At 43.2% G+C, this 26,858-nt stretch overlaps 1 protein-coding gene across 1 annotated transcript in view; it reads left to right on the top strand.

Moving 5' to 3' along the window:
• The first annotated feature begins 10,395 nt into the window (after window positions 1-10,395).
• The window catches only part of POU2F1 (POU class 2 homeobox 1), a 50,714-nt gene continuing 34,251 nt past the window's right edge, over window positions 10,396-26,858 (top strand). The window contains exon 1 of the mRNA XM_053455492.1: window positions 10,396-10,471. Coding sequence (XP_053311467.1) covers window positions 10,426-10,471 — 46 coding nt within the window. The 5' untranslated portion in view covers window positions 10,396-10,425. The remainder of the gene's footprint in view (window positions 10,472-26,858) is intronic.

The raw sequence follows: 26,858 nt of genomic DNA, 5'->3' as shown, positions 1-26,858 counted from the left end.
GTAATGGAAGCCCACTACAAACGTTGAAATAGGTGGTATTTAGCTCAATTGTACGCTCAAGAACTCATAAAACGTAAAACATAAATGGCGGAATTTTCCTCTGATTAGAATGGCGTGGGAAAATATATTGGCAAATATCAACAATATAAAAATAAATCAAACCTGGGTACCTGCTATGGCCCAATTACACTTGAGTCTCCTTAAGTTAGCCCCCCCAAAAAGGTGTTTTATTCAAGCACCGAAGGCCTTTAAAATCTCAATTGCCAAAAATTAGAAATCGTCAAAAAATAGATTCTCGGGTAGAGATAAATAATGATATTAAATTGTAAATGGAAAGGGGGGTCGCCTCATGGTTCTATATTACTCAAAAACAATATAAAATCTGGGATCACTGGGCTAAAACTTTCCAATCATCGGACCTCTAGTCTATTGAGATACTTTTGCTGGTAATGTATTGCGCAACCCTCCTGATTTCTTTTTAATTATATTTTTATGTTTGTTTATGAGATGACTTGTGTTAGCTGTATGAGTTGTCTGATTTTTGTTATTTATTTATATTTTCTTCATTCCTCTTGTATCCGTATGTCAATTGCTGTATTGTACTTGTCGTTATCTGTAAAATTCTCGGCGCTTTATAAATAAAGTATAATAATAATAATAATAATAATATGACAGTATGGACCAATAAAAAAAAAATGATGTGTTTTGCCATAATGTCTGATTCCCTGCATGACAGGTTTTGACATCTTTTTAATTTTTAATACATCTTTTAAATATTATTATTAGTAGTATGTAAATTTTTTCCCCATGCCATCATGATAGGTTTTTTGTGCCACTTTTTTTCATGAAGGAATGGAACGTCAGGTTGGTTTTAAGGGGTTAACGATGTTTGATAATTTTCCATTTTTGCTACTGAACTGTGGAATCTACTGGTGCTCAGAAAAAGTTGGATGTACAAAAATAGATATGAGGGCGATATAGACCAAACATTTCAAAGCAAGAATGCATCTACAAACTCCCAATAATGACATAGAAATAAGTTGGTGTGTTTATATAATATTTATTTATTATATATATTATTTAAATAAGTATTTTTGCAGTTATTGGAGTGTTTGGCCTACCTTCCTCATTTTCTTTCAATCACTCTTTTCTATCACTCTCCCTGTTTTAGTTCCACATTTTGCGCTTCTTTCATCCTTCCCTTCTCTTATCACCAATTACAAACTTAGGAGTTTCTTCCCTGATAACCGAGCGGTGCTGGCAGCTGTTTTAGAGCTCTCTTCTACTCTTCTATAGAGAGGACATCATATCACGGTGATCTGCAAGAGACCTCTAACACAGGAGCTGCACACACATTTTTGCCCCCCCACTTGTGGAAAGCCAATCCCAAATCTTTTGATCTCTAACCCACGATGAGCGCACCCCCAGGGAACTCAAAAGTGCTACAATGTTGAAGCTGGTCATAAAAATTTATTGTATTGACCCATTTTTGTGGTTATTGGGATACATGGTGTGTAGGGCCAGTGTGTAGGATCAGTAGAAATCGGTGAAAAGTTTTACCCGTATCCAAAAAAGTAGCGCTCTTCACCCTGCGGAAACACCTACTCAGAAAACAATCTCATCACAAGCATCATGATGTTTGCATCACGTGACTGCATTGGCGTCATAATGTCTGGTGGAAATTGGCGGTTTCTGCCTGTTTTTACACTTATCTTTGCTCTTTCAGGAGTTACTGCGGAAGCAGGTGTAAACGTGTGGTTTCCATGGTAACTGCAGCAGGAACATTTTTATCAACTCTTGCTCAAGCTCTGACCAACACAAAAGAATAAGATGGGTGATCCATGCGCAGCGTGATATATTCCCTGCTTGATAATGGCATGATAAAAGGATAAAAGGGTATGGCTTCAGTTATGGAATATCAACCATGAAATATTTGAATTCAGATGGAAACTAAAAAAGGACAAAAAAATTTCACATTCCAAAATGTGTCTTCTTAGGGGAATTGGATCGTAGAGCTCAGGTCCCAAATTGGGACATTCTCACCTCAAAAGAATGCCTTTTGAATGGGGAGCCCCTCGTTGGGACCCAAAGCCATCTAATATTCTTTCCTCACGTGATGTCACTCTTTGGTATGATTGTGTCACTATCCTTTAAGTCATGGTACTGTGCAGAAATTGTGTTTAGGAATGAAATTGCACAATGACCATATTATTCTAAATAATGTATTAAGTTACAAAAACAGCATGTGGGAGCAAGTGGGTGAACGCAACACAAAAAATGCCACTGCAACCCACAAACCTGCTGGGAAAATTAAAACGGTCTTCTGTCATGTACGCAGCAAACAACAGCACATAAAGACAGTAACAGAAAAGGCCCTGCTAAAGAAAACATTTCTTCCATATTTTTTAGTGATTTACCTGTTAACCTCTCTGTCATGCAAATATGTAACGCTGGACTCTCAATAAGAAGTGTTGTTGGGACAGAATGCAGCTTTGCGGGATATGATTGGCCAGGACAATTTCCCAGATGACGGGAACACGAGGAATGTGGCCACTCAAAGTACTCCTAATATCATTCATGATATGCAACATTTTACCTTGTGAAACAAGCATTTCATTTTTCATATCATTATATTTAACCATTTAAAAAAAACCCTTAGCTCATGCGTGATGGGAAAGAGGTGTATCAGCCTGACAGCTGGAGGCTCACCCTGTCATGGTGAATTTCTGGCCATCGCCAGCGATGTACGAGGGACGTTCCAAAAGTTTCTGCACTTTTATATTTTTGTTGGAAACGGTGAAGGCGGGAGGAGTAGTAATTGGTTGTTTCTTAGCGTGTCATGTGACTAGTTCTGTCTGCCAAGCCGGCTGCCCTTGCAGTTTAGTATCAGAGTCTCTCGCCGCGGGACTTGATGTTATCAGCAGACGCAGGGAGAAGGAAAGCCCAAATCTCACGAGATCTCGGATGTCGCGAGATTTGGGCTTTCCTTCTCCCTGCGCCTCCACACACAGCCACAAGGGTGACCATTAAGGGCTATTGAAGAAGAAAAAAAACTTCTGCCTACCAAACACCTTGACAAGGAGCAGTAACTGCACAGACAACACACTGACCGGCAGACAGGGCTGTGCACTCAGAATACATGTATAAAGCAGACAAGGGAGCATATAGGAATCTGTGGTAGCAAGCGGTCATACCCTTCATTAACCCCTGACTGTCCGTGACTGTGCTATAACTCCATTATGTGATGACCTAGTCTATGTGCTGCAGCCCAGATCTCAGTTTCACCCTTCACATTACTGCAGGCAAGTTTTTTTCAATTGAGATGAATACATTGTAAGATCTCTGTTAATGGCAGTTGGTCTAAATCAGTTATAAATATACTTGAACACATGTATACTTGGTGTTATGTACTTTGTGTGATGTACTTTACAATGTTCCTGACATATTTCAGCTTCCTGTTTTTTTTTTATTTAAAGGCAGAGTGATTTAACACCGGCTTAGATTTGTCATCCAAGTCACAAAATGAAAAGTATGCCGTTTTCAATAAACTTTGCATAAAATAGTTAATTTGCATTTCATTTTAATGGTTTAAAGAATGTCAGGCAAAATGGTCGGCCCTCGCACATGTTCACTTCATCAAATCTGGCACTCTTCGAAAAAAGTTTGGACATGCCTGCCCTAGGGTGAAGATGGCTGCGAAACGTATAGATTGCACCAAAGAGGTTCTGTCATACGGTTTTTGTGGGCAGAAGGTGTGCCGGGAGGACAAAGGAGTGCGAGTGTTGGATCTGCCTATGCCCTGTGTCATGATAGCCTTAAGTAAAGTGGGTGCCTAAGCAGCTGAGAGAGGAGTATTAGCGCAAGCGCTTACGTTTGTTCCCGGCCCGCGGCCCGCTATCATGAAGAAGGTGATGATTTTCTGCAGAAGATGAAACCTTCACGAGCGGCAGAGTATGCAGCGGAAGCATCCATCATGATGATGATGTGAAAGCAGCGGAGTATCAGTGGCTACACGTTCAACCAAAACCTACTTTTACTGATGGCATTAAGAAGTTGGTACAACGCTGGGAAAATTGCATCGCAAAGGAAGGTGACTATGTAGCAAAGTGATGTCATTTGTTTTTGATGTCATTTGTTTTGAAACAAATAGAGTTAAAAAAAAGTGTGGAAACTTTTTGAACGCCCCTCAGACCATCAGCGGCCGGATCAGCATGACCGCATTAAGCAACTCTGGTCTCTTCCAACGAGGCCAAAGTATTTTTAAATGGTCTTTGAAGCTAATTGAGATTCAAACAGGCGAATTTTATTAGAAAGTCGTTTCTTCTCTATTCAGAAGAATACTAACGTTATTACATTTTTGTCCCCTTACAAAATGAACACTTTTCGAATCACAATATTCATCGGCGTGAGAAAAAAGCTATAGTGGAAATGCGCCAGTTCATTGGCAGTGACAGAACATGCCACGGAGAAAAAGAACTGGCATCGCTACAAAAGAACACTGACTCAGTCTCACTACAGAGAAAACAGATAACACAGGCCGGCTAAGTCATTCTTTTGTGATGGATCTTGTGAACTAGGGAGACGGCTGTTGTCTGTGTTTTCTATCCTAATTGTCATTTAAGTATTCCCTATTGCCACAGCATGCATCAATTAAGAAAGAAGCCATTGTGTGTTCATTTGGTCACCTGATTGTCAACTAAAAATGTATTGATATGTCCAAAGCAAGAACAGCAGAGTTCTTCATGAGTGACAGATGCCTTAAGCTCAAAAAGAGTTGTAGGATCAGTGGGCATCACAATGTATTTCATTTTAGAAAGACGTATGAATCGTGTAATTAAGAAGCAAGAAACATTATTTTCCTCCTGAAAATGGAGCATTTTGGGGTATTTACAGTGGTGCATTTGCCTTGGACGCTGCCCTAGGTGCAGTTTCCCCAGTCACCGTCCTGGCACTCCTTTTACTGTATGCTATGGAGGTTGTGCCAGCTTGTGACGCGGCACCAATGTGTTGATAGGCTGGTTGGGGAGATTGGAGATCTCATTCTTTAAGGATTTTGTTAATTTAACAATTGAATTTTATAGTTTTTCATCAATGCAGGGCTTATTTGCAAAAACTAGTGAATATGTTAGAACACAAATCCAAAATGATGTAACCAAAATAAGTTCTATTATCTCGCAACATTAGAATAATTCCACGCTACAGCACGTTAGAATTTGTAGTAATTTTTACAGTCAAAAGGCAGATTTCTGATATTTCGTTCGGAACGCCTCACGAGCGCTCTCTCCTATCTTGCCTTCAGGAGGGGAACGCCACCTGGCAACTGAGCTGAAATCCGGGATGAACGATCCCCTCAGCTGGTCGAGAATTCAATAGATGCGACCACCGTTTGCCACTAAAGAGGCTGAGCTGGAAAAGGTTTGAATTCCTCCCAACATTTCAAAGAGCGACACATTTGTTCAGGGTGTGGTAAGGGATTTACCGAGACTCGCTACGCACCATTGTGACCTATTCAGGGCTGCTTATAAGGTGTTTTAAAGAAGAATAAAGCATTTTACTTACACAATGTAACATATTAACACATTTTCTGTTACACTGTTATCCGTATTACTGTGACTTTTTGGGCTATAGAACACTGTGATGCTAGAAAACAGCCTAAGCTCCTGGAAAAGAGGAGGTGAAAGAGAGATTTGAGGCCAAAAGAGGATTTGTCATTCTTAAAAATATACTTTTCTGAGCTATGCAACATCCTTACTATTTTCTTAGTAAAAGAGAAAAATAAAAACAATATCCCGGTCCGATAATTGATATAAATAAATGACATTTAAAAATACTATTATTAATTCAGTGATATAAGACAATAGATAAGAGGTCTGAATAGTTTTCCGAACACATCTCCACACACGTGATATACATACCTCCAGCCAGCTCCGGCGCTGTGTCTATATATCGAATGCCCTCACATTGATTTCAAGCAGCCAATCAGTGGTAAGAATAGAAGGATCATGGAGGAGGAGGAGGGCGATTACAGACATCTGCTTTCTTGGGAAGAATGCGTATTATTGTACTTGCAGAGTAATATGCATTCTTCTATAGCAGGGGTGTCTGAGACATTTAATTGTCCCTTTTAATGTACAATATAATCGCTGGGAAAGTGATGGGTCTGCTTTGTAGGAATGCAACGCATCAGTTTTTTCCTTTGCAGCGCGCCTGTTATGCCATCAGTACACACCGGGGAGTCAGGAACAGCCAACGACCGACTCGTTAAACAAGCACAGAAAGAAGGGGATTTACCTGATACTCAATTATTAGGAAAAGCTGTGAAATAGACATTTTTTTTTAATTTTACATTTAGTGTAATCTACCACAACCATTTTTACCATCTGGAAAACTCTCAATGTATTTATCAGCATAATGGAGCATTATTGGTCCTGGTCAGCAAGAAGTTTTAAGTTATGAGCCAAGATTGTAAGCTGGTTTGAGCCGGGCCCTCCTCACCCTCGTTTCTGTAAGTCAGATTGTTATGTCCCGTCTACCCATTGTACAGCGCTTTGGTATTTGATGACGCTATATAAAACAATAATAATAACGTCTGGAGCACTTGCTCACCGGAAGACACTCCACTAGTCTGCAGAAGATAATTGGGGGTTTTTTTTAGGAATAGCTGGGTGGTCTAAAGTAGTTCAGGTGCTATATAAGGGACACCTAAGAGATACAGCCCTGCAACTAGTAAAAGCTAAAAGATCTATGGGAATGCAATAATCTAATCTATGTTTTATTTGCAGTATTAAGTGCCAGTAAATGCCAGGTGTAACCAGCCGGTGTCTGTCCAGGTGCAGCATAACTGCATTTCTTCTCATTATTGTTATTATGTGGGCAGCTGAGCATCAATGGAGTTGTATGAATGATGATCTCCTTGTTTGCTACCGCTAGTTTATATTGGCACAGCCTTGGTTGGGTAGCAAACAATCAGTTCTGCATGTGCCGCGGAACTCCAAGCATTACCCCGTCACCTGAACAAATCTTGGCAGAGGATTGTAGAGGCTGGAGCTCGGTAGCAGCTAGGAAGCTACCTGTTTAGAAACTTTACAACATTTTAGGAACATATCCAAATAGCAGTAGCCTGACACACCAGTGCTGGCAATATTCTCACATCTATTAAGTTAGTTTCTTTAAAGGGATACTCCAAGCGCCATATGAACTTAATTACTTACAACACTGGAGTGTTTCCTTTAAATGATTGTCTTTGTCCCTTACAAATTAATGGAAGGATTCAATAGGACCCCTCAATAAAGTTGCTTCCCCCCCCCCCGGTTCCTTGTCTTTCACCAGATGCCCTACATTTCTTGTCTACTATTCCGGAACTTACCGTATACTTACCGTAGACGCTCCCATGTATAAGATGCACCTTAATTTTGGGGCCCGAAATTTAAAAAAATATTTATATATTGTACTGGCTGCCTGGGCATGATATGAGTGTGATTGATGTTAGCTGCTAGCAATTGTTAGCAATCACACTCCTATCATGCTCAGGCAGCCAGTACATGCACATCACTTTCAGCCTCTCTGTGCCCCTACACACGGATCTATGCTATCACACACACATATATTAATTCATTTTCTACCCCACCCTTACCTGAACTGCAGATCTTCTGGTGCCGCTTGCAGACTTCCGTGGGGGCCGGTGTTTCCCTCTGCGTTGCTCGAAAGGAACGGAGCGGAGTCATGTGATGTGATGTACATTGACGTGACTCCGCTGGGTTCCTGTGTCGCCTCGACGGATCAAGAGACGCTACTGAGCAACACAGAGGTAAGCAGCAGATCCCCTTTCCGGTAAAAAAGATATATATATATATATATATCACCACTGTATAAGACGCACACAGTTTTTAGACCCCAAATTTTTCTAAAAAAGGTGCGTCTTATACATGGGGAAATATGGTACTTTATTCACTCGATAGTCGCAGCATAATTCACCATTTAATTTGAAATGAATGAAAAGCATTTTTTATTCCTACTAAGCCAAGTTTACTTTAGATAATCAAATGTCTAAACATAACCAAGTATTTATCTTTACATATGTCATAGGATCAGAGATGTTGCTTCTTACTGGCTAACCCTGTCACCTGACGGCAAGCGAGAAGCTTCATTGATCATACTCCAGCAATGAAGCCGGTGTGCTTTCTCCAGAATGACCTCTTATTCTTAGTAAAGTACTAGTAATGCGCAAGTAATCAGAGAGTACTTTGTATCGTCCCTGAATATATTTTCATAATGATATCATATCCCCCTTTAAGACTTTTTGCTACGGTAAACAAATTCAACTACTCGAGCCTCTCTTCATTAGGTGTTCCTTACCGCTTATTAATTTTGTAAGCACTTTTTCGAGTTCCATAATGTCCTTCACAAGAACAGGCGCCCAGACATTCACTGAATATTGAAGGTGGTCTTACCATAAGGGGCCAAATTATATTTTCCCCAGGTGAGTCAATATCTCAACCCAGTTTCATTCATTATTTTTCTCCAAAATGCACAGCTTTACATTTGTCAACAAAATCTAATCTGCCAACTAGCAGCCCAGTCCTCCAATGTATCCGAGTTGCCTTTCAGGGAAATAATGTCTACTTCAGACTGTATTACTTTACCTTTTTTTAGTGTCATCTGCCAAAACCAATACTCGGCTTTCAATGCCCACTCAACGATAGTAAAAAGCGGTGGCCCTATATCAGAACTCTACTTACCACTTTTGTCCAGTTGGAAATGTTTCTATTAACAACTCCTTAGTTGGCCTGTTTACAATACCCGCGCAAGCAATATTGTCGAAGGCCATCTATTTTACGTGGAACTATATCAAACACTTTTACAAAGTCTAAATTAATCACATCCACCAAAACACCCGAATCTAGATTTTGCTCACCACTCTCTTCCTGTTTTAGTAACTTTTACTAATAATATTTTTGGCTAAAATATATTCCTGAATATTATCCCTTAACAAGCTGTCGGATCATTTCTCCAGCACAGATGTCGGGCTCACAGGTCCGTATTTACCCGGCTGAGATTTTGATCCCTTTTTTCAAATACCGGTAGCACCTCTGGTTTATGCCGGTCTTTCGGCTCCATGCCGGACAAGACAAGAGAATCCTCGAAGATAAAAAACAAAGGTTTGGATGTTTCTTGGCTAAGTTCCCTTCCTAGCCGAAGATGAATACCATCCGGCCCTAGGACTTGATCTGATTTAACGTCGTTTAGCGGGTTTATCTCTTTGTCCCGCGTCAGCCAGTCACACGTTCGCTGAAAAATTTTCTTTGTAGCGTCAATTTGCAAGCTTGCAGGTATTGTTTCTTCATCCACATCCACAGAGGCAATTAAATGGCATCAAACTCTAAATCTCTGACCAATTTGCCAGTTTCGCGTGTCAACCGTTTCCTTCTTTCATTTTTTTATTGTTTACGTAAAAAAAAAAATTGGCAATTTTGGTTAGCGACTTTGTATTTTACAAATGATGCTGATGATCCCTGTGATTTATGTTTTAAACTTTGTATTTTGGGACTGCTCTATTAAGCCATATTGGTTTTAGTTTGCTTCTGTTGTATTTGTTACCCAAATGGTCCAGGCTTTATCAACGCTAGCTTGAAGATAGTCCCCATATCTTCTGTTTTATATTTTTGGATGTCTGTTGGAGTTGGTCTTCCTAAAATTCAGTGTTTTTGGTGGAGACTGTTTTGAAGAAGAGACTTCTGAGGCACCAAAAGTGTATGCGACTCTACATGTTGTTTTTTTTCTGTCTAACTCAATAACTAGTATCACCTAAGCCTGAAGACTCTATTGGACCAATATGGCTATATCGAAGTTATAAAAACTCCAGCAATTATCTAGTCAGTTTCAATCCTCCACCTGTTTGTACAGCTTCACCTCCAATGATGCTCAGCTAACAACAGACACCTTTTCATTTAAGAAGCTGCCTAAGCATCATGGGAGTTTGAGCTCTGTACCAACTGGAGAACACCTGTTAGCTTCCAGCGCAAAACAAAAAAGGCTAAAACCGCCTACTTCACTTTCTAAAGTGACAAAGCCTTTTTACCTCACATCTGCCTACCTGCCCCGCGCATGCGCACCTTGCAAGCGGTCACCTATCAAGACCGTTGGTGGTGACGTCACCGAGCGCGCGCGCGCGCCACTCCAAACCTCAGAGAGAACACCTGCCAGACACCCAGCCGCGCCACTCCTCTCTCTCCCGCCCTTCCTTCCGCCAGCCAATCGTAGCGCACTGCCGTCTCTACAGTGTCTTCTTGTTAATAAAGTTGTAGTTTTCAAAAAAAGAAAAAAAAACAAGAAAAAACCTCCCCAACAAGCGATTGAGTATGGAAGGAGGGAGCTGCGGGGTGGGGAGGGCTTATCGGCCGGGTGATTTTGGTTAAAATATTCAAAATGGCGGACGGAGGAGCAGCGAGTCAAGATGAGAGTTCAACAGCAGGTAATCATTACCGCATTTTACATATTCATATTCATACACACACTGCCGACTTAGCATAATTTATTAGTACTCCGGATTATTATAATTAACGCGGGGCAGTGGGGGGAGGGGGAGAAAAAAAGGGGTAAAAATAAACAAGCTGGGCATTTTGGGGAGAAATAAGGAATAAGAGACGCACAAAAAGCCCCATACCTAGCCCGCTGTGGAAGGGAGGCTGAGCTTCCTACCCCAATAGAGCCCTCTAGATCTGCCCCATCTACCCCTTTACCCTGCCTGGCCAGCAGGCTTTTGGACAATGAAGCCATTTTAAATATTCATATATTATTAGACTCCTGATAGCCCTGACCCCTTATTATTATTATTATTATTATTGTTATTATTGTTATTATCATCAGGGTGATAAGGGCAGATATGGAAAGCACCGACATATTCTGAAGCGCGGTACAAAGATCAATGACAGGCGTTCTACCCAATTTCTGCAACATTGCTTTGTGTATATATATTTTTTAATGAATTTATTTTATTGTGTTTATATTTCTGGATGACTTGTTTATATTTCTGACTATTTATTATAATATTGCTTATCGATATTCACTCTTTTCAAGCGTAGAAAGTGGGTTGAATCCCAAGGTAATTTTTTTTAAAAAATACTAAAATTGACGGCGGAATCTTTGAGAAAAAAAAAAGTGTCTGTCGTGGGGGAAGGTGGGAAGTAATAATATTAATATTAATAAAATTGGGGGGGGGAAGTGGCTGCATTTTTAACCTGTTCAACCCCGTATGGATGCGATTGTTTACTCGGAGGACGCCGACATTATACAACAAGCTATATCTCGCTATGTCCAGACCTGTCGTGCGCTAAAAATATATATATATATATATATATATATTTTTTTTTTTTAAATAAAAAAACTCATTATTGATTACTTGTTTGGTAATTGTTGACCTAAATTTGAACAAAAGTTCTTCTAGTTTAAATTATCGGGTGCTGTCTACTCGTGCTTAGTCAATGTAGATTTAATGAATATGTTTACTAAAAATAATAAAATCATTATCCCTTTTGCGGGAAAGAGTTAATATTTGTCGGGCATCATGGGCCCTATCCTCTAAGTTGGTTTGTGAAGTATGATGTCATGAATATTCGCCCGCGCTATATTTGAGGACGCGGTTATCACGCTGAAACCCAGTTGCGGGTCCTAAAGCGGCGCGCTATATGTGTGTGTATCTCGCTTTATTGGCGGCGTGTTTGGAGAGCCGATTTCCTCCCACCGCTGTTTGTTATTTTACATATTCATCTCCACGCTCCGGGGTTTAGCATACTTTTTTTTTTTTTAAAGAGACAAGGAGCCGCTTGGAAAATCCCAAAGCCCGACGAGCCGGACCCGGAGGGGACACTTTTTCTTTTTTTTTTTTCACGGCTCTACCCCCCCCCTTTTTTTTTTTTTTACATCTACGAGGTCGGAGAGTTAACGTATTCAAGTAGTTCTAACGATCGGATCACCTTAAAGCGGCTGCTACTTTCTTTTCTCCCCCCCCCCCCCGACGGGGCGTTCCCTGTTTACGGCAATCACTACCTTACAACAAAGCTTCGGCAGCGTGGATGACATTCGTGGTCGGACGTGTAGGGACGTGTAAAGGCGAAATTCACATTTCAGGGCCGCCGCGTGATCTCAGCCCCCTTTTCTACCTCTAGAGATCGCTGATGTAATTAAACAATCCCTTATTGTCATCCGGGATCAAGGGGACAAAGAGGTGTATTTCTGCAGGGGGGGGTGAGGTCAAAGGGCACGTTGCGAGAGTTCTATATTTTATAGAAAGAAAATGCATTGCGGCAAATGTAACAAGGAGCGCGGCTGATTTTGGGGGGGGGTTTAATCATTCCCCCCCCCAGTTGGTTAGACTTGCCGCGGTTTGGCTCGAGGTTGTGTTTATAAGATGCCGGCGTGTTTTTGCTTGCGTAGGAGAAGCTTTTGTCTGTCGGGTCCGTAGCTGATAGCGGACACGGCGCGTTGCGGCTGTCGGGGTATCCGTTTTAATAGTTGGGTCCTCACCGCTTAACGGCGTGTCTTCATTTGAACCGAGAAAAGTGACGTTGACGCGCTTTATCCTCTAAAATCCATCTCTTAATACGATGACCTTCGCCAGGTGGGCTCAGGTCTGCTCTGTTACGCTGCGGCTGCTGCCATTAAAGCTTCAGTGCCTATTGTTCGGTTTGTTTATTTCTTCCTGTATCGCCGAGGCCCGGACTTGTACAAACAGGTTCCAAATTTAATTAAGCCTTTTCTACATAACCAGTCGGCAAGCCTTACGTCGCGCTCCCTAACGGTTTCCTAACGGCTATAAGTATAGAAGAGCGAGCGCGGAGTCTTCAATGTGTCGGCCGACGGATCTTTCGATGGACCCACGCGTTTCGGTATTCGATAGTTACCAGAATCGTAAAGCTTACGCTACATCTTATATGGATTTGTGTTTTGTTTATATATATATTATTTCATTATAACTTATATATATATATTTTTTATATTATTCTTTTGCATCAATTACCTTTACAAGTTTTTATGCAGGAGTAAGAATCAGCGATTTACTTAAGTTGTTTCTGATGTAACTATAGAAACACAGGAGCCCCTTGGCCATAAGAGCTTACAATTTATAAACAGTCTGTGCCTTTTCCAGGGGGGTTAAATTCAGCCTTTTCTATAATTTTATACGGTGATATCGGATGAATCGTTTTAACAAATACTCCGTGAAAACTTGTTACCGCAATTTTTTTTTTTTAAATAACTGCTAAAAGTAGCGGCGTGCCGGGTGAAGCATGCGCTGCGGGCGCTGGAATAATAACCGGAGCGTTATGAGTTGCCATACGTCAAGCCCATCCGCAATCTGACCGTCGTGTGTCTGTAATAATAATAGATGCCGTGCGCCTGGACGGAACGATGATGGATGTGGCGCTGGCCGCTTGCGGTGACCTTGGAACTCGGATTACACTTTTTATTAAGAAAATAATAGGTTGGCTTTTTGCTTTGTTGGTGATGTCTGACAGCCGATAATTAAAACGAGGTGCCTGCCGTGCCCACCAGACGAGCGAGCGAGTGCTGTGACGATAAAGCTTCCCTAAAAAAAAAAAAACTTACCAAATGTTACTGTATTTTGGGGGGGTAACAATGTGTTCTGCTGTTTCATGGCACAACATTTGTATTCCGGACACGTGAGAGTTAAATAGAAATTACAGGGTGATATATATATATATATATATATATATATATATATATATATATATATATATATATATATATATGTTATGCTATTGAAAGGTGCTTCACTACACTTTGATGACATCAGAAGAAATTTTGAAGGGCACCGTTTGCCAAAAAAATTTGATCCACCTTTTTTAATCAATCCCCCACGATTACGATGGCGAGAAGTGATAATCTAAACAGCAATAGCCATTGTACAGCGCTGTGGATTATGATGGCGCTATATAAAACAATAAATAATAATAATTGTGGCTAATTACTGAAATGTTACATTTATAATAGAATCTGTGACTTTGTTGTAATCGCGTCCGTGTATTTGGGGTTAAGGGAATCCTCCTGTGTGTATCAGGAAGTATTGCGAGTATAGGGGGGAGGGGGGCGCTATCTTGTTATCTCTCCGCTATGAAGTTGCTGGTTGTTGTTGATTGGTTCTGGCAGCCTTCGGAGGGGGGGGGGGTGATGAGGTAATGCTGCTCCTGCCACCCTGAGAGGCAGATAGGAGAGTCCTGGAAATGATCTGTAACCCCACGGCCAGAGCCGCGTCGCTGGAATATTGTATTTTTAGAAGCACCGTAAAAACTGCCGGCAGCATATAAATAAAAGATAACTGCACACGATAGCAACACACACTACTATTCAAAAGTTTGGGGTCACTTAGAAATGTCCTTGTTTTTTAAAGAAAAGCTAATTGTGTCCATTAAAATAACATGAAATGGATCAGAAATCCAGCGCAGACGGGGTTAATGTTGGAAGTGGCTGATTTTTAATGGAATTTCATAGGCGTACAGAAGCCCTTTATCACTCCCATCACTCCTGTGTTCCAATGACCCTTTATCACTCCCATCACTCCTGTGTTCCAATGACCCTTTATCACTCCCATCACTCCTGTGTTCCAATGACCCTTTATCACTCCCATCACTCCTGTGTTCCAATGGCCCTTTATCACTCCCATCACTCCTGTGTTCCAATGGCCCTTTATCACTCCCATCACTCCTGTGTCCCAATGGCCCTTTATCACTCCCATCACTCCTGTGTTCCAATGACCCTTTATCACTCCCATCACTCCTGTGTTCCAATGGCCCTTTATCACTCCCATCACTCCTGTGTTCCAATGGCCCTTTATCACTCCCATCACTCCTGTGTTCCAATGGCCCTTTATCACTCCCATCACTCCTGTGTCCCAATGGCCCTTTATCACTCCCATCACTCCTGTGTTCCAATGCCACAGTGAGTTCGCTGATTTAAGTTTAAAATGCTGATTGATCGTTGGGAAATGTAGAAACTATTGTAGGTATTCTTAGTAAATACATCCGCTCCCCCCTTGCTTTGCAGGCCGCACACCTGGGCATGGACCGGTTTGGGATTCCAGGTGTGTATTTTGTGGGAGTGTAGATTGTAAGCTCCTGTGAGCAGGGCCCTTCTTACCTTTTGTTTGGATTTATATAAACGGCAACCCGATGCACTACTCACGTCCTGTATCCTCACTGTACAGCGCCACGGAATATGAGGGTGCTATAGCCATCTTTAATGACATGATGTTCATTGAGCTGGATGATTTGGGTCACTGTTATCATATATTGGGATGATTGATGATTGTATATGTATATATCGCTGTACTGGTGATAATGCCCGGCGGCTGCTATAATTTAAAAAGACGCAAGTGGATCCGGTTGGAATTGCTCGTTAATGGCGCATTTCCCCCATTTCATTGACACAGCTGGCTGAGGTTGGTGGGAGTAGCGACCGCACCGGAGACACCGCACTAGCTCATCACCTCCTCACCGGCAAGCGGAGGGTTACGGAGCAGGCAGGCGGCCCCAGTCCAGCCGAGGCGCTCGCTCCGGATCTTGCCGCCGTCTCATTTGAATAAGCAGCGCGTGCGGGAGGGGCGGGGCCCAGTATTGTAATATGGCGGCGCGCAGCCCCCGCCCGGCCTCTCATGTTTAGTAATACGCTGAGCGGCCCGCCCTGTTTACAGCTCGCGCCGAGCCCATGTGCTCCGGCTCCTGTCACTACACGACACGGGCGGCATCGCACCCGCGCACCGGCTGCCCCCCCCCCCCGTGCTCGGTGTCCAAGTCTGTTACACCGCCTATCACCCTAAGCCAGTGCGGGCGGTTGACTGGCTTTACGTCTGTGATTGTTGCCGAACGCGGACAGTAACTGCGTTCTATTCTCAGCTATATATATTTACCTGACCCAAACACACGTGAGACTTAGTCTCTGTAATATTTCCCTTTTGGGTATTTATTTTTATTTAGGAAAGAAGCAAAATGTATACCAAAAAAAAACTATACCTGTTGGGGGATGGGCTTCTTTTGGCCGTATGTATTCTGTTATCACCTGTGTGCGAAAGACCATTCTTTGAGTTATATAGCGCTATCATGCTCCGCGGCGCCGTACAAAAGATAAACCGGACATAACAGAGGTGAGGAGGGCCTTGCTTCCAGGCGCTGACAATGATTTAATATAGCTCCATCCTATTCCGCGGCGATGTACAATCTGGAAAGGTTTACCTGGCCAGGTCTACATTGGCCTCAACAGCTACAGACGTGAGGGTGTAATAGGGGGCGAGGGGACGCCACATACTGTGTGGGCGCCATGCTACGGAACCTCTTATACACAAATGTAATGCCAAAAAATAGAAAACTGCCCAAAAGGGGCTTATCTGACGCGGCATTCGCTCCTCTGCTTTGAAATGTAAATTTGTGTTCGGCGTAGGATGTGCGCTTGAGATGTTTTCAGCCGTGATCCGAACCCAAAAACTGTCATTTTGCGTCAGTTTAAATATAGAAAATCTCTGCTTTGTGGACAAACTGGAATCAGCATACAATTCATTTACTATTTCAAATGAGTATTAAAGGGACAGCATGGCGGCTCACGCAGCTCCTCCAACAGAAAATGTACGCGGGGCTTTAACTTTTATTAACCCCCCAAAATAAATTGTACTTGCCTCTATAAATTCTCTTGGCCCCCTCCGCTTCAAGCAGCCAATCACGGCAAGGAATCTATCGCGCATTAAAGCGTCCCTTTAAAACAGTGATTTCATAAAAGCATAGAATATAAAATCTGATCGAAGTCTGGGGTTTATCTTAATGATGCGTTAAAGCCCTTAGCGGAAAGCGTTGGTTTTGGTTCTTTGATGAATGAAGGGGAATCCTCTACAAGCGCGGGGTGGGTTGTGTGACCTGGATTTGTGTTTCACGCAGTGAATGATGGTTGTTGCGATGTTTTGTGACATTGTGTCAGGGACAGGTCGTGATTAACCCTTTCAGTGGTCTTCCGATCCATTTTCCATATGTCCGTTTGTTATGCAGATACATCTTTCATTAACTGGGAATGGGTTTTGACCTCCAGCTAAAAACAATCCCAGACCCTCAAGAACGAGTCCTTTCCTTGTTGTTTAAATGTAGCGACCTCGCTGCTCGTTCCCGATTCCCCGGCCCATCTTCTGCCCGCAGAACGGCTGAACGAGCGTATATGAGGCATGTGTTTCTTCGTCGTAATGGAAGATCCCCTTTTGGTCGCTGTGCGAATGTTGAGAAGGTCGGCGATGTCCTTCGGAGCGGCCGTGTTTTCTAACGCTGATTACCTCTTTGGTAGCCGCTGCTGGCGTCGATGCGGCCTCTCCGGCTTTAGTAGATAAATCCCAGTTTGTGGCAAAGCGTCTCTTTCCTCTGCTGTAAGAATCTGACGTTCGGCACAGGAATCTTAGGCCGATTTATACCGAATTGACTGTTTATTTCTTTATTTTTTACAGCCAGCTGTGAAACGGGATCCCCGTCGGCGCTTTTTCTTTATAACCAAGCGCAATAAAAGCTGGCGCGATAAAGCGAGTTATTATATCTCAAAATGCAAGCCTTAAATCCATCGTAATTGTAGGCAGGACTAATAAAGCAGCTAAACATAGCACCTGGCAGATTACCAGACTGCCGCGATAGACGGGAAGCACTGCGGCCCCGTCCTGGGCATCTTCTTCTCCCGCAGATTCTTTTTTAACCCCGTCAGGGAGGACACAACACCAAAAAGCAATTGATTGCTTGCCTGTCGGGCAAGGCTGCCGACTAGCAAGTCGTTTGTTTCTGGCAGGGATACGTAGTTGCCGAGAGATGTACGGATCGTAGATGTCGGATAGCCGCGATTAGCTGGTTACATATTACCGAGGGCCAAGCCGTATGAAATAAGTTAAGCACCGGGTTGCCAGGACAGCTCTTGTTTTGTAGCAACGTGGATACAGAGCAGCTTCATATCCTTTTTTTTAATTTTTTTATGAATTAAGTAAAAAAAAAAAAAAAAAAGTGTGAGCTAAGCCTCGGTTTGAGTTATGTTTTACCCGATCTAGGAATTGGTCGCAAAGTTTCAAAAGCATATTATGGGTCTAGATGTTCTCGTGTCACGCCGGGTAATCTAGTGATTTCTCATGGTGCCCCCAGGCCTTATTCTCGGATAATAATAAAATCTATTTGTGCCGTTTGCGGGTTCTTGTGATGTCACTGATGACCCGTTAGTTTGACTGTTAGTCTTGTAGATATCAGAGGCGTCAGTAGGATATGATATAGCTAAGTTTGTTCCATTAAAATGGCTCTAAAACGAACTTCTTTTTTTTTTGGTGGGGCTATTAATTTCAAGCATGGCGCATGCCAAGCGATAGAAACGATGGCGTTGGGTGCTACTGGGAAGCAGATTTTTTGCCGAGGTAAAGCTTTTGTATAAGAAGGCATCGGCGCTAATAACAGGGAAGCAGCGTTTTTTTTTTCCTGGGTAATAAATGTAAGGTTGCCGGAGCTGATCTAGGCCATATTGTCCATCAGAGAGAGCATCACCATGCGCGGCGTACACTTGTGCAATTTTCTGGTCTCGAATGGTCCATAAGAACCCAAAATAAAGCTTGTAAAAAGATGAGGCTTTCTTCTGTAAATCCCAGGCTCCTCGCCGGATGGCACCAGGGGACGCTCGGAGGAGCCGCCGACATCCATTGCCTCGCTCTGCCACTGGACTTCTTACTTTATTTCTCCCGGATCGCGCTTCATTTACTGCTTTGTACCGCTAAACGTATCGATTAAAGGGATTCGACTTTCAGCCAACAATTTTAAGCAGCACTTTTTTCTTAAACTAAAACGCCGGTTATATATATTTATGTGCCGTTATGTGACAGCTCAGATGCTTAGCTTCAAACTCCTGGATATCATTCTCTTCTAGAATAAGCTTCATGCTCTTTTATATACCGGTATATCTGTGTGTGTATATATATATATATATGTGTGTGTGTGTATAATATATATATGTATACAATAGATCTATGTGTGTATATAATAAATGGATATATAGCGGTGTGTGTATATAATATACATCTCTATAGATATAGAGCGGTGTGTGTATATAATATCTCTCTTTCTCTCGACATAGAGTGGTGTGTATAATATATATATGTATACATAGATCTTTGTGTGTATATAATGTATAGATATAGAGTGGTGTGTATAAAATCTCTCTGTCCCTCTCTCTCTCTCTCTCTCTCTCTCTATGATAGAGCTGTGTGTGTATATAAGATGTATGTATGTATCTGTGTATATATAGATGTGTGGGTGTGTGTGATATATATATATATATGATTAGATCCCTCACTCCGTTTTAATATTCTTTTTTCTTAAGTTTTGGTTATGGCGTGATGTAGTTGATGATTATTTGGCTTTATATAAAGGCAGGGATGGTCCAATGAGGTCAGTCTGAATATTTAAACTCATGCCATGTTTCTGAGTTTAGCGAGACGATATTTTTTGCTGGCAAACCGAATAAAATACACACAAGAAGCAAACGTTGCTCTTCTTAAAGTGTAGCCAAAGCTTAATGTCCATTGAATAGAGGAGCACCGAGAAAGGGGCCAAATGGGGGGGGAGAAATAGCAGTAGTTAGGATGTCTCCTAAACACTGCCGCTACCTGATAATTCTCTTGCAAATGAAAGCAGTCCTTGGAGGTTCCTCTTCATGGTTCCTGGGGAAGTCTGCGTTTCACAGAGCAGAAGGAAAGCAATGGTTCCTACAGCACACGCGTGGAACTATATACGTATCCGGAACGTGCTGATACTAGACCATCTAGAACAGGTCTATGGAGCAGAACATGACCCCGGAATGGTCTTGAAAAGCAGCCTAAACTGTGCCTTTCCCTTTAAGCTGCTCTATGTAGCACTCGGGACTCTCGCATTCTACCATCTAGCTGTATAAGGGGCCTGGTCGACATAATCCGTTCTGAGGGTAGTTAGTCTGTGACCGGTTGTGCCCGCAGCCCGGGGGCAGTTAGCTGGCACTCCGAGCCCACCCCGGCAGCGCAGCACATAGCCCTTGTACCGAGCAGCAATTACCGCTGACCTTTTTATTTCGCAACCTCCTTTTGCTTCTGGAAAATAAAGTTTTGCCTCCCTCTAACCCGCTAGTCTTTGTTGTATTCAACTGGCTTGGCTAGAAGAGGCTTTTCTCTTAGTTACCCTTTTCCTAAGAGACATGGGTTCGGGGGTATAATTGGCCTGTGTTGTGTTGTGTGGTATAAGTCAACGAGCTGCGGCATTGTGATTTATTTTCTCTCATTTGAGGTCCAGCTGTGTTATTTTGTTTCTGGGGTATTCGGAGGGCTCGGTCGTATCACTCGTTATATTACTTGACAAATTCTTTAGAAGAATTGGGACTGTTTGAACGCTGAGCGTTGCACCAGAAAATATATATATGTGTCATTTAAAAATAAACTTATTGGGTGTTGCCCAATAGCAGACTTCTAAGCTCGCTAATTTAAATATAAAATCCATAATGTTAAAGAACTATTAATAAACCAGCGGATGTGCTCATCGTTAAAATAATGATGGGCTTCCCACCCTAGTGAGATCCAGGCCTGCAATCCATCGCTATCGAGTGGCGACATGCCTCTTTTTATATAAAACGTAAAGGTTGTATCCTGTTTCAAACCTTTTAATTGCGCGGTGTTAGTTAATAACCTCTTAAGCATTTATTGATTTTCATAACAATGTTGTATTCTTTTACATTGATCAGTTTCATTATATTTAGTCCCATCGTTTTAGCTGCTCACAGTAGGGGCGTATTCACTAAGTTTGTAAGTTTCGCGGGATAGCTGAATCTTTCCGTCTACAAACCTCCCTATGCGTTTATAAACTGCCAACCTGACGGCGAGTCCGTGCGAAATGGACAGACCTCACATTAACGTACATGACCGTTCCGCTGAAGATGATGTCGGAGCAGCTAAATAATAAGAAGAACTATACTGACTAAAGATGAAGTGCCTTTTTTGGGGGGGGGGGGGGGGTTAAGCAGATGAAATTTTCACCTAATAAAAGCTGAGGGGACTGGCAGCCCCTGGCAAAGCCAGCATTAATGGTTTCTCTGTCGTGGCGTTCTCTCCCATCTCCTTATCCCACCCTCTGTCTCATCTAACTGTGAGGAATCATCATTCAGGTCTTACCCATGGTATTCACACGCAGCAGGTTTTTAAGGTGTTAATGTAAATATATATATATTGCATTTTTTAACCTATAAAGAACCTTTCGTAGACTTTGTGATTTAGGGTCAAAATACAAACCGTCTTAATGGCAGCAAGTAGAATGGAAAGTGGCTGAGCGTTGCTTGATTTATGCAAAAGGTCTCTGAACAAAAGGTCTCTGAACATGTGTATTAAAGGTGCCGTTCCACTGCAACAACGCGAAAGCTGCATGTGAAGAGATGAACCTTAAGCCGATCTGACGTCCTATTCTTTCCTCTGAAGCCTTAGTCACACAAAACCACTGCAGACACTTCTTAGAAGCTTTTTTCAGTTACCATGGCGAGGGCCTATCGGTGCCGGATTCTGTGTCACATGACAATTAGACTTTCACGGTAAAAGAAGTATTTCTGGGAAGGGTTTGGGCTTTTGACGGTGCTGAGAATGATGTTTCTACTGCAGCGCTCGGTTATAACGGAGGTCAATTCTGCAGAACAGGCGGGGGAGAAACTTTGTTCTTTTTTTTACCTGTGGTGTAAAAAAAAATAAAATAAACGTGTTTGTGCTGCCGGGAATGTCGGTGCCGCTCATCGGGTTTGCCGGGTTAATCGGAGCGCCGGTGTAGATATGGCGTGTGTTTGGTGGTGTATGGGTGGCGAGCGATGGCGGGAGCTTCGGCCGGACTGCTATTTGCTTTTCCCCCCCTCCTCCATTCCCGTCCATAATAGCGTTTTGTTCAGCACCAAACCTCCCGTTCTGGTCCAGCGAGCAGCCCGGAGAGGGCAGAAATATTTGCTGTTCTGCCGATTCCTGTAGACCCGTCACGTGCTCCCTCTGCAGCGTCTGACCTTTCGCTCCATTCTTGCTTGTGTAGGATCCTCGCGGGTCTCAATAGCAACACGCTAATAACAAAACAGACGCACAATGGCATTGTCGCTCGGGTGCCGGCTGTCTTTGACGAACTTGCCAAAAGTTTTGTGTTCCTAGTAAGGCCCGGGTTCACTTCCCAAAAGATCTAGATGTTAATACAGCGGCCAACGCTGGGGCTCGCTCGGCGGAACTAAAGAGTTCTAGATAAGGGATGCCGATTGTCATCGGAGATTAAATCCTGCTTTTGATCACCCGAAAGCCACTGAGGCAACAGACTTCAAATTTTCTCCCCTCGGCAGGGGGACTTTATTGTAACTTTAAGGAGGATTTAGTAGATAATTCTTTTTTAATGTTTAAGTATTGTGCCGCATTAACTATTGGAGCTGCGTAAAGCGCCGCAAAGACCTTATGTGGCTTTATTGCAAAAAGATCGTTGGATGTCAATTTTAAAATCACCAAAAATGGTGGAATTAAATGCATTTTTAATGTCAGGCATGATAAGGCGGGGGGACGATACGGTCCTTTTTCTACCGTAGTGGTAAAATGAAATGGGAGCGATCACCTTAACGGCTTTTAGTGAAGCTACATTTCAATTTATTGACGCTCGTTGGGTTTGCTTTAATCGATTGGGGTCTTTGGCAGTCCTGGCGTAGCTAAACTTCCCATCCTGATATGTTCTTCTCTTTTCGCACCCCGTCCTTTTCAAACGCTCCCAGGACCGATCTTAGATATTCCAGGGAATGCTTAATCGTCAGGTGATGGGAATGCGAGCTCTGATAGGTTGTTGCTCTAGAAATTGGAAAAAGCTTCTTGAAAGTGTGTTTTTTATGCAAATAAAACCTTTAGAGGAAATAATGAAAGGACGGGGTCTGGTAAGGGTTATTTTCTCGTCATACGGCTGAGGTCTATTTTTGTCGTCTTCTAAGTGGAATACAAACTTTATAGTTTATCCGTAGAAATGATAAAATGATCTCAGTGATATTATCAAAGTTCATCATTTCCCCCCCAATTTCTTCTAGTAAGACAAAATGTCAGATAATAATAGTGATATTTTACGTTATGCGATCCAATCCAAGCGCCAGATGGAGGGCCAGGCCATCTGTTTAGAGACACCTCTGCAATTTGTAACGGCTTAAAAACTACTACCCCCCCCCCCCCGCAAAAAATAATACCCCCCCCCTCCAGATCCTTACCTGGCTTTTTTATTTATTTATTTCATATTTTGCTGTGGCATTCGTTGCCACTTATGGAATCAAAAGTGTACATTTATGATTTCTGAAGGTAATTTCCAAATTGTTTCAACTAGAGGAGGGCTGAATGAATGGCTTTGGGGTCAGGCCCCCTTATATTGTCCTCCTGTCAATGGCTGAAGAATTGCCGCTTTATACGAAACGTGTCCCCGGAGCGCTCGCCCACACGTTGTCCGTTTTTCTTCCTTTAGAAAGCGAATTTGTTCTGAGTGTCAGGCTGCGCCGTGGCCCTTTGTGGCCGTTCTAACCCCTACTGGGATTGTCCTGTAGCAGATGGCCCAATGCCTCCCGAAAGTCACTGGCTGAGTTGGGGGCAGGGTGACCCCCCATCTCCAAGCAGGTCATCGGTGTTGACATTGCATCTGTATGACATGCTTGCTTTGTCCCGGGTTCTCCTTGCTTTTTGACCCTGTTTTAAATAACCACCGTTGACAAAGAACAGCGAATCTCCAGTGTGATAGCCGGGCAACGTACAAAGGCTCTGTAAACAGACCCCGATAACATGTAACAAGAAAAAAGTTACAATGCAAATGTATTTTATACTTAGTTACTGATGTAGCAACATATTAAATATCTCTTGGGAAGGCACAGGTTTGTAAACCTCGCTTGACATGAGACCGTTGCATGAATCTGGACAGAATTTAGATTATTATTGTTATCCTGCGAAAATAACCGGACCCAATCAAACTCCGCTGGCTGGCGCGATAACCGGCGTAATAAATACTCGAGCGTATATTGTGTGTTACGAGACACCATTTCTTAAAAACTAGTTTACTAGTTATTGCGCCTCTGCGCGCCGCCTCTGCCCTGCGCCCCGCCGCCGCCTCTGCCCTGCGCCCCGCCGCCGCCGCCTCTGCCCTGCGCCCCGCCGCCGCCTCTGCCCTGCGCCCCGCCGCCTCCTCTGCCCTGCGCCCCGCCTCTGCCCTGCGCCCCGCCTCTGCCCTGCGCCCCGCCGCCGCCTCTGCCCTGCGCCCCGCTGCCTCCTCTGCCCTGCGCCCCGTCTCTGCCCTGCGCCCCGTCTCTGCCCTGCGCCCCGCCGCCGCCTCTGCCCTGCGCCCCGTCGCCGCCTCTGCCCTGCGCCCCGTCGCCTACATCTGCAGTTCAGTTAGCCAGTAAAGAAAGAGGGCATTTGGTAAAGATGATATCTTTTAACCGATTGTCCTTTTTCTTTCTAGGATTTTCACCAGTAAAGGGCTAATTTTACTGAAACTTGGCAATGTCTTTTTTTTTTTTTTTTCTCTGATACCGAGTAGCGCTCCCTGAGGGAACAAGCAATGGCCGTCCCCGGTCACACTAAATCTTCACGGCTGGATTGCATTTTATATGTAATATTAAACGTGTGTGTATGTGTTTTTATAATATTATTCTAATTATTATTAATTTATTTTTTTTAACCTCTGCTCCCTCCCTATCCCACAGTCTGTTGCATATGTGTGCATAACACGTAAAAATATCCTTATCTTAAAATATATCGGAAACCTGTTTTATCATGCCATGATTTATTAACGTTAACTCTATATTAACCATGTAGACGTGCGGTTATATAGTATCTTTCTGTCAGTCGTGATGCAGTAATGGCAAAGCATTTTTGTTTCGTTACTGGAAGGGTTACGGTCCTGTCTGAAGATGAGCGGCAGAGACCAGATTATAGCCGGGCTGTAGAGCTCTAGTTTAATGCGAGCGCCGAGAGAAGACAATTGGTTTTACTTTTATAAGTTTCAAAATTCTGCCGCTGTATCCGGCTTCCAGAAAGTCCAGCGCCTTTAGCGAGAGCGGCTTAAGAAGTACTTTTTTTTTTTTCTTTTTTTCTTCCGATTCTGTGGAAATTCATTTGAAGACCCTTTCTTTTATCCCCCCTCATACCCTCCCCCATTCTTTTTTTTTTTTTCTTCTCGGAGCTTGTCAAGTTCAAGAGCAGCTCAGATGCCATGAATTAAGTGAAGCACAAAAGGGGAGAGGAGACCCTTTTGAAGAACAAAGGGATCCTATTAGACTGCCGTGTTCTGCTCTGACCAAAGGCGCTCCCGACATGGCTTCCATTGTTATCCGCATGCCCCGCGCATATGGTAAATACAGTAGGCTCTCGTTCCACACCTCCTCGAGTAAATTTCCACGCTCGTTTCATGTGCCCAGATCTCCGTAACCTCTCTCTCTCTGACGCTCTCCGCCATGCGTCCTTCCTACCCTGCGCAAACCACGGGAAGAGGTCTACAAGTCGAAGCCACCGCCGAAAAAGAAACGAGAGGGTTGGCTACATAGAGTCCTTCGGCAGAGGCCTCTCCTGCGGGTGACGGCAGCTCGTAATTACAGACCGTACCCTGCGTGTCCTGTCTGTCCGAATCGAGACGTTCCTACAAGATCTATTATCGCATGTAAGCAGCCGGGGGCAGAAGGTTAAACCTTCGCCAAACAAAACTTTCATCTTGATACTTTTATCCTTAAGATCTGCAAGATACGCCTTGCTAGCTGCGGAGAGAGAGAGAGGACCAAGTCCGCAGCTCACGCTCTCCATACGCGCATGACGCCGTGGAAGCGATTGGTGCGGTCATTGGGCGAGTTCCAAAAAGTCAGCTGTTTGGTAAATATGCTAGCGCTTATAAGGTGGACGTCTGAGCCACCAGCCGGCTGGGCAAAATATGGCTGCTTTTCTTAAACACAGGGTAATATCTGCCTGTTTGTTGAACCTGTTTACGCACTTAGTGCCCCCGGCAAGCGACGTCTTTGTATTGGGGATGGGCGAGGCGATGATACCCGCTTGCGTTCTGCATGCGCGTTCTTTATTAAGGTCGTCTCTGCAGCGACCCGCTTTGTGCCGGGGCCTCTCTGGCGGTTCCTGTGGCCTGGCCTCTGCTGTCCTCCTTCCGGCGGTGGCTTTATTTCGCCTCCTATTCCCTGCAGCAGGTGCCTACAGGAATCCAGCAGCCTCGGATTTCTGGTAATTAGCGGAACGGCCCCAGTGTGCCGTAGGCTTCGTTTTTTTGTTTTTTTTCCTCTTCTTCTTTCACGGACGCGTTTTCTCAATGTGGAGCTGACCCCTGTGGCAGGCAGATTGTTAAGGATCTTTTTATTTTTCAGCTTAGAACGTGGTGCACAATTTGTTCTAAAACTAACGTTTTTAATGGGGGGAAAAAAATTCCCTAGCAACACGGACAATATTTCCTCCAAAGCGAAGGCAAATCCGTCACTGAAACGGTTGGTTTTTGGGACAAGCAACAAAGGCAAATTAAATTTGGCTCCTAAATTTTTAAATGACGCCAGCGGAATTTGGTTTCTTCTAATATTTTGTTAAATATGTGATATGAAACCATGCGTTTATGGTAACGATCAGTACTGCCAGTGTCGCATAGTAACCAGGATTAATGTCCGGTTAATATGTTGGGGTCTTTTAATAGTAGGCAGTGTCTTTTTTTTTTTTTTTTTTTTTTTTGAGACAGGAAGTAGTTGTTTGTGGCAGATAACTACAAATATTTGAATTTTAAAAGATTTTTATTTAAACGTCTCTTGACGAGAAATCGTTTTCAATGAAGTCGAGC

The sequence above is a fragment of the Spea bombifrons genome, chromosome 2 (genome assembly GCF_027358695.1).
Source record: "Spea bombifrons isolate aSpeBom1 chromosome 2, aSpeBom1.2.pri, whole genome shotgun sequence".
Lineage (NCBI taxonomy): Eukaryota > Metazoa > Chordata > Amphibia > Anura > Pelobatidae > Spea > Spea bombifrons.
This window is presented reverse-complemented; position numbering and strand designations above follow the sequence as displayed.